Genomic DNA, 15226 nt, shown 5'->3' on the forward strand with positions numbered 1-15226 from the left:
GACCGTGTGTGTGGCCGCGGGCGACAGGCCTCCTGCCACCACGGGGACATTTTTAGAATCAGTTGGAGAGGACGGCCGAGCAACAGCTGGGTCTCGTTTTGCAAATAACGCAGCGACACCGGGAACCCCCATCCGGGCTGCTTTCCTCTGGGGGGACCCCAAACGCTTCAGCTCGGACCCCGGCTCTGCAGCCCCGTGGACACGCCCCCTCGCTGTTCGTCTCGGTTTCCTCATCCAGACACGACAGGGGGTTGGACTTGGGGACACGGCGGGTCCCTGTCTCAGGGACAAGCCTGGGACTCGCTGTGTTTTCAGGGCTGAGGCCAGAGTGTCTGGGAAAACCCAGGAAGCTCAGGGGTTGGGGGACTGGGGACAGAGCTCCCCACGGAGGCTCCCACAGGGGACCCCATGGAGTTGGGGTCCCCCCCCCCCCAGTGCGGTATTTAGCGAAATGACAACATGAAGAGCAACACCCAAAACACAACAACCACTGCTATTTCTCAGGCGGGAGCTGTTCCGAAACGGGCCCGAAAAGCCGCGATCCGGCTCTGAGCCTCCTGCCGGCGGCGGACGAATGGCCGAGCCGAGCCTGCTCCCGCGGCCGTAAATCACGTATTGATTAAGTCCAGGCTCAGAGCCCCGGCGTGAGTGATCGCTGGGCCTTGCTAAACTGCTTCGCTCACGGAAAGCAGCAGCAGAAAAAAGCCCGCACAACACCCATTACGGCGCGTTTAATTAAGACGAGCACCAGCTTTATGTGCCATTATCCGCGGCTGCGCTCTCCGCGCTGTAAATATCGAGCGGCCCCGTGGCCCGCATGCTAATCAGGGCTCCCGCCGGCCTGGCCTCGCCTCGGCTCGGAGGGGAGGTGCGGGGCCCGCTGACCAGTGGCCAGCGAGGGGCTTTCCTAAGTTAGAATGTCACGCGTGCGGAGGCGACGACAGAGGGGGGTGTGAATTGTAAGAAGAACGGGGTGTGGGGGGTGGGGGGACCCCCAATGCTTATGTGACTTCATGGGGAGCTGGGGAACCAGCACGCCTGGGGAAAGGGGCGGGCGGACATCTGCCCCAGGAGACTTCACGGGCCAGTGGTGCGTGTGCGTGTGCAAGTGCGTGTGTGTGCGCATGTGTGTGCATGTGATGTGCATGTGCATGTGATCTGGTGTGTGCATGTGATGTGTGCATATGCGTGTGCATGTGATGTGTGTGTGTGTGTGCCACAACCCAGGCATGTGCCCTTGACCAGAATCGAACCCGGGACCCTTCGGTCTGCAGGCCGACGCTCTATCCACTGGGCCACACCGGCCAGGGCCATCTCTACTTCTTCCAACGTCAGGCCGTGAGTCAACCCATCCTTCTCACCAGCCACCAGAGCGAGAGAGCTCCACCACCAGATGCCGGAAGGCCCCTCACCGCCCCCCCACCCCCCGCATTTTGCATTTCATCACCATGAGACTCGAGAGTCCCCAGGTGACCCTGGGAGGTGCCAGCAAGCGGGCCTACGCTCGCCAGGGTCCCCTCACCTCCCTAAGGCGGTTCCGGGGCAAGAGACCGGGGCTTGCCTGGCTGGGACGTTCCTACGGATGGCGGTTAGTCCTGAAAGTGCCGGGGATCGGGCCCGGGCTCGGCCCAGCCTGCATTTCGCCCTGCATTTTCGGGCCCGTTCCTTCCGACACAACAACAACACACGGAATTCCCTCCCCGGGAAGCACCGACTCCGTGTGAACGGGGACCCTGGCTCTATTGCTTCAGACGCCCGCCTGATGAGCAACAGTTGTGCGGGGACGTCAGGAGAAATTTGCAAACCCAGGGGCCGGCCGGAGCGCGGGCACATCTGGCTCGCGCCGCCGCGCTGTGTCATTTCATTTCTTAGGATGCGAGCGCGTGGCCCGCGTGGAGCGGGAGACTAAAGGCAAAACATATGTTGGTCGGTCTGATTCCTGCACTTTTTTTTTTCCCTCCTTCTCATCGGAGGGACGTGGCCTCGCTCGGCCGCCGCCTGCCAATACGTAATGAGTGGACTCGGCGAGAAGTTTATTTAAGTTTGTTTTATGAGGCCAACCCAATGCAGAAACCAAGGGCAGGACAGGCAGAAAAATCTGCAGCTTTGAAGTCAATAAAAATCCATCTCCTTAATCCCCTTTTTATTGCAAACCGAGCGGCCTGCTCTCGGCCGGCTCTCGGGGAACCTTGGTTTCGCTAATCTGTCTTGTTAGTTCTCTTTCTTCTGCAAAGCTCCCCGGACGCAGCCCCTTTCCCCATGACAGCCAGCATCTTCTCCCCTCGCGGAGCGGTGCCTGGGCACCAGCACCTCCTGGGGAACCCCCAGAGAGACTTAGGACACACCTTGCCGGGCGGGCGTGGCTCAGTGGTTGAGCATCGACCCAGGAACCAGGAACCAGGAGGTCAGGGTTCGATTCCCGGTCAAGGGCACAGGCCCAGGTTGTGGGCTCCATCCCCAGTGTGGGGCGTGCCGGAGGCAGCCGATCCATGATTCTCTCGCATCGTGGATGTTTCTCTCTCCCTCTCCCTCTCCCTCTCCCTTCCTCTCTGACATCAATAGAAATATATATTTTAAAAAAGAAACAGGTTCTTAATTATTATGATTCATGTTTCGCAAGAATAAGCACAGCCCAGGCAGCAAGCGGAAACGGAAGACTCGCAGAGACGATCCCCAGCAGAGAGACGGCTAAACTCTGACACCCTCCGTCCAGCCTAAACGATCTCCGCTGAACGTCATGTGACGCTACCGCCTCGTCATGGACACGAAGGAAGAAAACTCAGGATTTCAGACTCACACAGTGATGGCGAACCCATGACATGCGTGTCAGAGGTGACACGCGAACTCATTCTTTTGGGTTGATTTTTCTTTGTTAAATGGCATTCAAATATATAAAATAAATATCAAAAATAGAAGTCTTTGTTTTACTGTGGTTGCAAAGATCAAAAAATTTCTATAGGTGACACGGCACCAGAGTGAAGTTAGGGTTTTTCAGAATGCTGACATGCCGAGCTCAGAAGGTTCGCCATCGCTGGACTCACACCACCGCTTCCGCACCCAGCCTGTCCCAGAACCAGGCGGACACACGGACACGTTCACGTGGGGGGGGAAGGGCGTGGTCTCGGTGGACGGAAACCACGCGTGGACGGGAGGGACCACCGAGCCGGGCACCGGGCGCAGGAGCAGGAGCAGGAGAGCACTTACCTAGACTGAAGAGCACCAGGAACTTCAGACACACGAACTCCCGCTGGTCGAACTGCAGGGAGCGCAGCTTGGCCACCAGGTCCTGGGCGTGGCTCATGAGGCCGCCCAGCGTGGCCCCCGCCTGCGCCGCGATGATGGAGTAATCCACCTGCAACACAGAAGCCCGGGGCGGCGGTCAGGCCCGGCCACGCGCCAGCCGCCCGAGACCGTCACCATGATTGTTCTGATAAATCAAAGTGCGTCGATGGCTTTGTAGGGAACGGGTTTTCACGGAATGTTAGATATTTACCGTACAGTTTCTAGATAAGGCGTCCCCCCCAAAATGTAGACACACTTTAACTGTTGATAACGCACTTAATTTTGAAAATGAGCAGTATGTCAGTCAACCCTGATTTTATAATCGTTCAAAGTGTGTGTGTGTGTGTGTGTGTGTGTATATGTATATACATATATATATACATATATACACCCTTTTTTTATTGTGAAATTGCATTGTCACCTAAGATGAAGATTTTTTAAAAAATACATGTTTTTAATTGATTCAGAGAGAGAGAGAGAAACATCCATGATGAGAGAGAATCACTGGTCGGCTGCCTCCTGCACGCCCCCACACTGGGGATGGAGCCCGCAACCCGGGCCTGTGCCCTTGACTAGAATCGAACCCGGGACCCTTCTGTCCAAAGGCTGATGCTCCAACCACTGAGCAAAACCAGCCAGGGCTCTGATCTTATTTATAAGAAGAATAATTTCTCGATTGAGGAAACAAAACAGAAGAAGGCCGATTTCCTTTTCCATTAAAAAAAAAAATGGTGCGGTGATGCCCCGATCCGGGATTTCTCACGGGGACGTGGGAAGTTCCATGATGATGAGATGTCGGTGGCTGAGGGGGACCCTCTGAGCCCGGCGGGGAGGCCCGGTGGGGTCCTGGTGCCCCGTCCTGTTTGACGGGCGGCTCTGGGCACACGGGTTCCCGCAGGCGCGTAAATATTGCAGCAGCAGCAGCAGCCGCAGCCCTGCCTGGGAGGCCGCGCGCTCCGCCCGTCGCCGGGCGGCGTGTATGAAATTTTTATATTTATCGACATTTCATTACCATAATTGACTGCGCTTGCTTCTGCGGGAGACAGACACGGGGCTGCCTCCCGGGCAGGAGAGCGGGTCCCCGGAGTGGAATTTGCAATTGAAAACAAGGCAGGGTGGATTTTTTTTTTATTGTGTAAATATGATGAGTTGGGTTTTCAGCTTCCGCCGGAGAACGCCGGGTGTCGGGACACCTCCTTCGAGAGCGAGAAAAAGGACGCGTCCGTGGGACCAGGACCCCCCAAAGGTGTCAATCAGGTGACGGGGAGTCAACTGCACGTGAAAAAGCCGCGGGGAGCGTGTCCCGCAGGACGGCCGTGGCGGGGAGCTGGCCGCCGTCCCCAAGTCCACGCATCAGGGGTCCTAAGAGCGGCCTTGGTTTCTGCCTCTGATGAACCAGGACACAGGCAATCGGCGCCGGAAGCGGACACACACCGCGGGGCACCCGGCGACTGCCTGCCCAGCTCACGGTCGGGCCACGGGGCTCAGTGGTTGAGCCTCGACCTAGGAACCAGGAGGTCAGGGTTCGATTCCCGGTCGGGGCACAGGCCTGGGTTGCAGGCTCGATCCCCAGTGTGGGGCGTGCAGGAGGCAGCCGGTCCATGATTCTCTCTCATCCTTGATGTTTCTATCTCTCTCCCTCTCCCTTCCTCTTTAAAGATCAACGGAAAAAAAAATATTTCTAAGATTGGGTTCCTTCCATTCCGATCTGTGCGTCGTTCTTCTAACAGGTGTGCAGTGAGTTCCAACACTAGAAGGTCACCCTGGCCGGTTTGGCTCAGTGGATAGAGCGTCCGCCTGCAGACTGAAGGGTCCTGGGTTCGATTCCCGGTCAGGGCACATGCCCGGGTTGTGGGCTCCATCCCCAGTGGGGGGCGTGCAGGAGGCAGCTGGTCCATGATTCTCTCTCATCATGGATGTTTCTGCCCCTCTCTCCCTCTCCCTTCCTCTTTGAAATCAATAAAAAAAAATATATATATATATTTTTAAAAGTGGGGGAAAGAAAGAGCTAGAAGCATCGGGCTGGGGGCCAGGTGTGGGGAAGCGACCCGCCCCCCTCGGGGGGTCCCCTCCTTCCGCGTGTGATGCCCAAACGCCAGGCAGCCCGGCCCGATCCCCAGGCCCAGAGCGACCACCATCTGCCCCTCGATGCTTCTCCCGGTCCCTGAGCATCCGAGAGACAAGATGCGTGCGCGGCCGCTGCTCTTTAGCTGGTAATTACGTCTGCCCAGGGCAGCACTTAAGGGAAAATGAAATGTGAAGGAAGGACCGTTACCAAGGGGCCGGCCTGGGAGCGCCCGGAGGAAGCCGGGCACAAACCGTTTCATTTCTGAGCCTCCGAAGGAAATGAAATCACATTAATTTGTGGGCCGAGTCTTGTTCTTCTAATGCAGCTCCCAGCCGGGCAGGGAAGGGATGGAGGGAGGCAGGGAGGGAGGGAGGGAGGGAGGGAAGGCCAAGCCAGGGACTGGGCTCTGGAAATGGGTCCATTCGCTGCAAAGACGGGGGTCCCGGGGTGGACACATTAAACAAAAAACGTGAGCGCCCGGGAAGTCGGACCCACGGAGACGCGATTCCCTCGGTGGGGGGGGGTGGGGGGGGTGGGGGGAGGCCCGGGACGCAGGGACGGGGAGCTGCTCGAAATGGGTCCGATTTGCACAAACTCTGAAAGGGGGCCGGCCTCTGGTTTGATGGGGGGATTTGCGGTTTATTTAACGACACAGGCAGCCATGTGGGGGGGGGGGGGGAGGCGGCCTTTCACTGCAGGGCTGTGCGGCTGCGGTTTCACATGAACATTTACGCTTGCAGAAGAAAATATTTCTAAGGTGGGTTCCTTCCATTCCGATCTGTGTGTCGTTCTAACAGGTGTGCAGCGAGCTCCAACACTAGAAGGTCAGCCTGGCCGGTGTGGCTCAGTGGGTGGAGCGTAGGCCCGAGGACTAGAAGGTTCCGGGCTCGATTCCGGTCAAGGGCACGCACCCAGGTTGCAAGGCCGATCCCAGGCCCTGGTTGGGGCGCCTGCAGGAGGCAACCCATCGATGTGTCTCTCTCCCATCGATGTTTCTCTCTGTCTCTCCCCCTCCCTCTCTCTCTAAATATCAATGGGAAAATATCCTCGGGTGAGAATTAGCAAAACAAACAAACAAAAAACAAAACACCATTTATGGCCGGACGCTGAGGGTCCTGGGTGCTGGCCGGGCCGGGCTGAGGCAGAGCTGTCCACTGACTGGGGTGATGCCGGAGTAGGAACAGCGCCGTCCACTCACCAGAACACGGAGTCCTGGGCCTTTATTTCTTTTTATTTTTTTAAAATATATTTTTTAATTGATTTCAGAGAGGAAGGAAGAGAGAGAGAGAAACATCCATGATGAGAGAGAATCACGGACCGGCTGCCTCCTGCATGCCCTGCACTGGGGATGGAGCCCGCAACCCGGGCCTGTGCCCTGACCAGGAATCGAACCCTGACCTCCTGGTTCCTAGGTCGACGCTCAGCCACTGAGCCACGCCGGCCGGACCGACGGCAGATTCTGACTCAGTGGTTGTTCGGACCCCTCCGAGCCCAGCAGCCCGGCCTCGGCCGGGTGTCTGCGATCCTGCCCGCAAGGACGGACAGGCCCCCGGTCACCGTCAGCCGGGGACACGTGCGGCTGCGAGCTTTCCTCCATCATCTGCCGCGACAGCCCTGCCGCCGGGAACGTGCTTCGGGCAAAGACGCCGGCTGGGCGGCCGCCTCACCTGCTGCCCGGTCACCAGGGCGATGCAGCCGTCCTTGCCGTGCACCACCTGCCGGAAGAGGTGGTCCAGGATGAGCAGCTCGCTCCAGCAGTTCTGCAGCAGCTTCATCTGGTCGTCCACCTGTGGAGACAGGAAGGTGCCCCCGTGAGTCATCATCACAAAAGAGAATTTAAAAAAAAAAAAAATGATTGCTGTCAGAGCGGGAGCTAGGCCCCCGCCGGTTTGGCTCAGTGGGTAGGACCCCGGACGTCGGTGTGAAGGGCCCCCCGGGTTCGATTCGGGCCGAGGGCGTGCACCTCGGTTGCAGGGTCGACCCCTGGGCCTGGTCCGGGCTCCAGTGGGAGGCAGCTCATCGATGTGTCTCTCTCCCCCTCTCCCTTCCACTCTCTCTCTCAAAAAAAAAAATCAATGGAAAAATATCCTTGGGTGAGGATTAACAAAACAACAAGCCCTGGCCCGTGTGGCTCAGTGGATAGAGCGTCGGCCTGCGGACCGAAGGGTCCTGGGTTCGATTCCAGTCAAGGGCACATGCCTGGGTTGCGGGCTCGGTCCAACGTGCAGGAGGCAGCCGATCCATGATTCCCTCTCATCATGGATGTTTCTATCTCTCTCTTCCTCTCCCTTCTTCTCTGAAATCAATAAAAATATATTTTTAAAAAATCAGACAGCCTTAGCTGGTTTGGTTCAGTGGATAGAGCGTCGGCCTGTGGACTAAAGGGTCCCGGGTTTGATTCCCGGTCAGGGCACATGCCCGGGTTGCAGGCTCGATCCCCAGTGTGGGGCGTGCGGGAGGCAGCCGATCCATGATTCCCTCTCATCATGGATGTTTCTCTCTCTCTCTCCCTCCCCCTTCCTCTCTGAAATCAATTAAAAATCATATTTAAAAAAATCAGACAGAGTTCTAAAAGAAACAAACAACAACCACCACAAAAACAGGAAGGGAGAGAGAAACATCCATGATGAGAGAGAACCACGGACCGGCTGCCTCCTGCACGCCCCCCACTGGGGAGGGAGCCTGCAACCCGGGCCTGTGCCCCGGACCGGGGATCGAACCCGGGACCTCCTGGTTGGGCTGGTTCTGTGTCAGTTTTGCACATAAGGGCGCTCACTCCAGGCAGGCGGTCTTGGCCCACGGCCGCCAGAGCGGGACGTGCTCTCCTGACAGGCGTTCATTTCATCTGGACAAATGCTCCTTCGCCAAAGAGAAGTCCTCGAGCTCGGGATTTACGATCAATGAGCTGCTAGGTCAGGGGGAGGCCCTCCATTAGCCCGTCTCCCCAGCGCTAATCGAGCTCTGAGAGTGGGCCTGTGGGGGCGGCGGGCGCCTGGGCCTGTCCTCCGCGGGCCCGGTCAGAATGACCCCAAGTAGCCCTCGGGTCTTACGCATCTCGACGCCAACTCATCGAACCCAGGTACCGCCAAGCTGCCCGGCCGGAGGGTTCAGAGCAGCGGTTCTCAACCTTCTGGCCCTTTCAATACGGTCCCTCATGTTGTGGGGACCCCCAACCATACAATTATCTTCGTTGCTACTTCATCACTGTCATGTTGCTACTGTGATGAATCGTCATGGAAATATCTGATCTGCAGGATGGTCTTAGGCGACCCCTGTGAGAGGGTCGTTCGACCGCCAAAGGGGTCGCGGCCCACAGGTTGAGAACCGCTGGTTTATAGGAAAGACAGTTCAGGTGACGGTCCAGCGACGTTCGGGGATGGGGACGCCGCCATGGTTTGCTGTCGGTTTAAGAATATGTTTCTGTTGATTTTTGTTTTAGAGAAAGAGAGGACGGAGCCACTGAGCCACAGCGGCTGGGCTGACGATGGTTTTTCCTTGGGGAGAGGAGCAGGAGGAGAAAGCCCACCTGGACTCTGGCGTGAACTTCCCGGGTGTTGGTGCCGTCCCCCAGTGTTTAGGGGGGCCCCTTGGGAAGGGGGGGCCATGGTGTGGAACTGATCCGTCTCCCCAACCCTCTCCCCAGAACTAGCCCTCCCACCGCCCCCGAAACCCTGTGTTATCAGCGGCAATAAAAGCGAGGGCTGATCTCAGCAGCCTCGTCGCCCCCGGGAAACTATTTTTCCTGACGGCGTAGACGGCGGACGCGCCAGCAAAGGAACACAGCCTGGCATTGTGTGTGGGCGCAGCCCCCCACCCGAGGGTTAATCATTAGAAATGGGGCCTTCTCGTCAGGACGGGGTTGGGGGGGGCGAATGTGTGGGTCTGTCTTGAGCCCACAGTCGCCCCCTCCCTGTCCCTTTCCACCATCCAGCCGCTGATCTGGGGTTCCTCGTGCCGGGGGTATTGAAAGTGGCCCTGGAGCCCGGCTGGTGTGGCTCAGTGGTTGAGCGTCGACCTACGAACCAGGAGGTCAGGGTTCGATTCCCGGTCAGGGCACAGGCCCGGGTTTTGGGCTCCATCCCCAGTGTGGGGCGTGCGGGAGGCAGCCGATCCGTGATTCAGTCTCATCATGGGTGTTCCTCTCTCTCCTCCTCCCTCTCCCTTCCTCTCTGACATCAAAACAAATACATATTTTTAAAAAAATCCGTGGCTTTGAGTTTGGTGGTGGTGGAATATTTCCAGGGTGGGGCCAACGTGGGTTGACAGCAGTTCGCGTGGGAAATAACTAATAAATAACCCGACAGGAATCCCAGGTACAACTGTAAACCTACATCTGCCCGCCCCCCCTCCTCTATTAGCTAAACCATGGCCGCCACGTCTTTACATTTTAAATGATGAGAAATGTGGAGGAGGCATCGGATGAGGATTGCTGAGAGGAGTGTTTGAATTACAAATGAGAGTGTGAGTCCCTTCAGACGAGGCAGCTTCGGCATGAACCCCTCAGGACGAAATTCACCGCTTTGAGTTCCAGAAACGCAGGAAGTCCCTCCTCACTCTGCCCAACCCTCCCTCTAGGTAAACCTATAGGTAAACCCATGAAAGATGCTTATGTGGCCACGAAAATACCATTTGATGTTGTCGATGGCCGGATACCAAGTGGCCACTAGAAACCTGAGTTCTAAAAAAAAAAAACACAAAAAAAACCTGGTAGAAAAATGGTGACTTTTCCCCCTTTAAATGAAAAAAAAAAAAAATCAATGTTATTTAAAAGACAAAACGAAACAGAATTCCACCATCCCCAAACCTTCTAGACTGAAAGCTCAGAGGCATGTGTACGGCCTGAGTTTCGTTTCTTGGGTCAGAGCTGCCCTCCTAATTCCAGGGGGAAAAAAAACACAAAACCAGCACGCGTTTCAGGCAGCTTGCAAACCTTTTAACCCCCGATTAATGAACAGAAAAGCTTCGTAGGCGCACGGCCCGTGTTCTGGGGGCGTCTGTCCGAAGGCCGACCACGAATTACGGGAGCTGCGCCCACGCGAACCGCTCACGCAGCCGCCACGGACGCCGCCGGGATGCGCTGGCGTGGGAATTCTCTCTCCCTCGGGCAGCGCGCTGCCGTCACCAGTCTGAGACGTTCTGATGTGAAATCAGGTGATCTCAACATGTTATTAACACTCCTTCTGAGGAACGGATTGACTTTTCTGTGTATCCAAGACACAGAAAGGACCTGTGTGGGTTTTTGTTTTTTTTTTCAGTTGAATTCCTATTTTGGCAGGTCATGCCTATTTCTTATTTTATTATTATTTATATATCTATCTATATCTATCTATCTATCTATCTATCTATATCTATTTATCTATATCTATCTATCTATATCTATCTATATCTATCTATATCTATCTATCTATCTATCTATCTATATTGATTTCAGAGAGGAAGAAAGAGGAAGAGATAGAAACATTAATGGTGAGAGAGAATCATGGATCAGCCGCCTCCTGCATGCCCCCTACTGGGGATCCAGCCCACAACCCAGGCCTGTGCCCTTGACCGGAATCGAACCCGGGACCTTTCAGTCTGCAGGCCGACGCTCTATCCACTGAGCCACACCGGCCAGGGCGTCACTTGCTGTGTTTTCACAATGACAAATGGGAAACACATCACTAACTGATACGAAGCATCCTGGTGGGAAACATCTCGTAACAACAAGAGAAAAAACAATCCCTGTTCTGTTCTCAGGGGGGCCGTGCCCGCATAGTAAACACGATCCTCACGTCTCGAATGCAAACACGTCCGTCCTTTACAAAGTGCGTCTCTCGCGCACGCGCCTGCTCTCAGCCTCGGTCCCCGTAGTCAGAGCTTTTCCAAGACCAACGATGACAGACGTCCTCCCACCGACGGGCTTGGGGGGGGGCGGGGGCGGCTGGGGGAGCCGTCGCCTGTCATCCTGGTGCCGTCCCTTCCCCAGGGGGCCCTCTCCGCTCTCCCTGGCATTTAGGCCGAAAGAAAGCTCAGGGACAGAGTCTGTCCACAGAGAAACGAGAAATAAAAGCCATCCGCCACCTGCCGGGAACCGGGGGCCACTCCCTCGGCCACCCCGCTCCCCCCCACACCCACCCCGTGACCTCCAGCTCGTCAAGATTTAATTAAGGGCATAATTAAGTCAGCGGCACGGAACGCTAATGAGCGTGTTTCTGTAATGCGGGTAATTACACGCTCACATACATGAGCCCTTAGCAGGCCGGGGTCTGGGATGACAGAGCCGGGAGCGTGCCTGGCGGGCGGAGGCCGGGCGGCAGGAGGCACAGAGACGACCCAGGTTGAATGAGCTGAGGCCGCGAGTTTACAGGGCCTCACGCTGCCAGCATTTGTTATTCTAATTCTGCAACAATAAGCCGACCCCGTAGGATGGAGACCCTGTTGCTCCCGGGACTTTGAAGCGTCCCTGCCTCCGGGCCGATCTGTCCGGCTGCCAAGGAGCCGGCCCAGCCCAGCCTTGGGCTGCAGGGGCCCGGCCCGCGGAGGTGGCCCTAGGAGCCGGCCGGGGCCTGGACAGATGTGCCGGCCCGGCTCCTCGGTGCTCACAATGAGCCTCTCTGCTGCCAGCAGAGCCTTTGATGGGGGCCCGGCTGTGTGGGGCGGGGACACAGCCCGCACCCCGGGGGAGGGTCAGCCCGCACCCCCAGGGGGAGGGTCGGGACGGCTGACGCGAAGTTGGTACCGTTTCCAACGGGAAAGCGAGGCATCTGGGCCCCCGGCAGCCAGAGGACGCCAACAACCACAGGGATTCATTCCCAGATCGGGACCCAGCTGTGTGGGGTGGGGCCCACCCTGTGCTGGGTGTGGTGGGGTGTGTGTGTGTGTGTGTGTGTGTGAGCTCTGGCCCCCCCCCACGGGGAGCTGGGTGGGTGGGCAGCCTTTGTGTCCATCTGTCACTGCCGTCCCTCAGCGCTCCGAACGATGAGCGAGTCTGAGGCTTCGAGAAACGTGTGAGCCCGGACAGTGTTGCTCAGTGGTGAGCGATACCCGGTCGGGGCACAGGCCCGGGGTGTGGGCTCGATCCCCAGTGTGGGGCGTGCAGGAGGCAGCCGGTCCGTGATCCTCTCTCGTCACGGATGTTTCTCTCTCCCTCCCCCTTCAATTCCAATATTTTCTTAAAGTTTAAGATGAATAAAAATTCAGTGCCTGTTGGCGGCCATGCAAGCTCAGGCTGGACTTCTCAGGGACTCCAGGGCGTCTGCGCCGAACCTGGGGCGCGTGTCCGTGTGAAGCATCCGCTGTGGACCGAGCCGCTCGGAGTCACAACGTACGCAGACGGGGTTCTGACATTTCACGCGGCGGCCCGAGTGGCCGCCAGGCCCCAGAACCGGAGGGAAAGGTCACCTTTTCTTAGATGGGATTTCAGAGCGACGGTTTCTTCCTTCCGGTTTTACCATAAACTTTACAAACCAGCCCTGCCTCTCGGGCGAGGCTGGCGCCCGCTCTCGGGAATGAGTAGGTGATGGTTTCGTGGCCGCAGGCCCTGCACCGAGTTCCTGGTTAACGTCAGGCGCCTACGGCGGGGCCATCCTAGAGGTGCCAGCGTTTGAGCGGGTTCTACCAGCTCCGTGGGCCTCGCAGGCAGGGGCCCGGGGACCCTGTGGCCTCGATGGCACTCGGCCCGGCCGAGGCCGCACGGGGTTAATTCCAGGGGCCGGAGCCGTTAATCCAGCGACCGGTGGGATTCACATGTAACATGGAGCCATCGGGCGTAGCCTGTGGGTGCATCGCCCGGGGATGCCGGCAAATCCTTCTTCAGTTTCTCTGCAAACTCATCTTCTCCCAACGGCCTCTCCTCTCCCCTCACCCCTCCCCGTGCCCACCCCACCTCAAAGCCATTCATTAAACACTCAGGAGGGACGAGCCAAGCAGGAAGTCAACACTATCTGGCCGAATCTACCTTCCACGTCAGCAACGTGTGTGTGTTTTGTTGTTGAAACTACATTTTTGTTGATCTCAGAAGAAGGGGGAGAGAGAGAGAGAGAGAAACATCCATGATGAGAGAGGATCATGGATCGGCCACCTCCTGCACGCCCCCCACTGGGGATGGAGCCCACAACCCGGGCATGTGCCCTGGACCGGGAACTGAACCCTGACCTCCTGGTTCCTAGGTCGACACTCAACCCCTGAGCCACGCCGGCCGGGCCACGTAAGCAACGTTTGAAACTCAAGGCCACTGCCACCCTGAGCCCCCCTCACCACCCCCTTCACCCCCTTCTTTGGGGCGAGGCTGTCCTTCTCTAGTGCCTCTCACCCCCCACCCCTTGGTTCTGGGTTCAAAAGGAACGGCTGAAATAGCAGTGGCCTCCCCAGCCGGTGTGGCTCATTGGCTAGCGCGCAGGCCTGCAGACCAGACGGTCCGGGGTTCGATTCCGGTCCAGGGCACATCCCTCGGTTGCAGGCTCCTCCCCGGCCCGGGCCCTGGTCGAGGCCCGTGCCGGAGGCAACACAACCCATCCCTGTGCTTCTCTCACGTCGATGTTTCTCTCTGTCTCTCCCTCTCTCTGAAAGATCTCTGGGAAAATTTCCTCGAGGGAGGATTTAAAAAATAATAATAATACAACAGCCGCCGCCAAGCCCGCCTCCACCCTCTCCTGCAGGCAGCCGGGCAGCCCTGTCCATTCCTCGCGGCCGGTCAGCCAGGCAGCCAGCCGGCCGGCCGGCCGGCGGCAAAAGACCGGAGCTCAGCACAATTTTTATGTCCAGGAGCCGGGCCCGCGGCCCGCCGCCCGCCCGCAGCCATTGTGGACGGAGGGTCATCGATCAGCGGGCAGACGCGGGAGCTGGGGAGCGTCGCTCCTCAAATGAAATAATATATCTTTGAAAGCCAATGCCCGTTTCGGGCCCGCGGCCCATACATCACGCCCGCGCGGCTGGCGGAATGGCTCCAGGGCCATTAACCTTCCACCTGTTCCCCTCGTCCTTCAGGATGGGGCCCTGCCCTTGGTTCGCCGCCCCGTCCCCCTGTTCATCTCCCGCCGCGTGGAAATGTAAAGCAGGCGGCCCCGGACATAACTCAGAGGCAATGGACCAGGGGCGGCTGACAAATGCCTGCCCCTGGCACGGTGACTTATGCCGGCAGTTTGTCACCCGGCAGCCAGGTGACCTCGGTGACACGGCGGAGAAGAGCAGCGCCGGGGATCAAAGGCGGATTCGGGGGGCTCCGGGAGGCCGGCCTCCCCGGGATGGGGCCAGGCCGGGGCCTCCTTGTTGAAATCCCCGCCGACCGGCTCCGAGGGCCGCCCCGCCGTGGCTCCGGGGCCCTGGGTCCGAGTTTCCGCCTCCTCGGGCTGCGGATGCCGGGATCGGCGACCCCCCCGTGGGCTCTAACCGGGGGGACGGAGGCGCCGGCAGGATCGGAACGACGCAAGAGGGAGCCCAGGAGTGGCCGGTCCGAGGACCGAGACTGACAGCAAGGAAGGGAAAGGGGAACTTGAACTCCAGCGTGTTTATCCACGTGCTGGGGGCGGGGGGAGGGGGAGCGGGTGGTTAGGGCTTTCGGGGACTTGACACCATTCAGGGAGACGCACGGCCGGGGTGAGCTACGTGTTATGGGCAAAAGGGGGGGGAAAAGTGACCGTCATGCAGAGCATCCTTTCCGACGAGGCGAGAACTTAGGGGCAGGCGGGCTCCCCTGTGTGTGGCTTCAACACACACACACACACACACACACACACACACACACCCAAACACACAGGTGGGTGCTGGCAGACACGGCCAGCCTGCGTGTCCGGGCGTGTGACCGGAGTGTGACCGGAGTGCCCGCTGGTTGTCTGTGTGACCTAAAGGCCGCCTTTGCCCGGGCAGCCCGTGCCTCCCAGGATCCTGCGTTGGGTCCAG

General features: G+C 58.2%; 1 protein-coding gene across 4 annotated transcripts in view; it reads right to left on the bottom strand.

Moving 5' to 3' along the window:
* The window catches only part of NR5A2 (nuclear receptor subfamily 5 group A member 2), a 58589-nt gene that overhangs the window by 11557 nt on the left and 31806 nt on the right, over positions 1-15226 (bottom strand). For all 4 annotated transcript variants that reach the window (XM_070401298.1, XM_070401301.1, XM_070401300.1 and 1 more), the window contains 2 exons: positions 7018-7137; positions 3205-3352 (listed from right to left, as the gene is read on the bottom strand). In XM_070401298.1, coding sequence (XP_070257399.1) covers positions 3205-3352; positions 7018-7137 — 268 coding nt within the window. The remainder of the gene's footprint in view (positions 1-3204; positions 3353-7017; positions 7138-15226) is intronic.

Source organism: Myotis yumanensis, unplaced genomic scaffold (assembly GCF_028538775.1).
Source record: "Myotis yumanensis isolate MYYU_CA2020_CCGP unplaced genomic scaffold, mMyoYum1.0.hap1 SCAF_22, whole genome shotgun sequence".
Taxonomy (NCBI): domain Eukaryota; kingdom Metazoa; phylum Chordata; class Mammalia; order Chiroptera; family Vespertilionidae; genus Myotis; species Myotis yumanensis.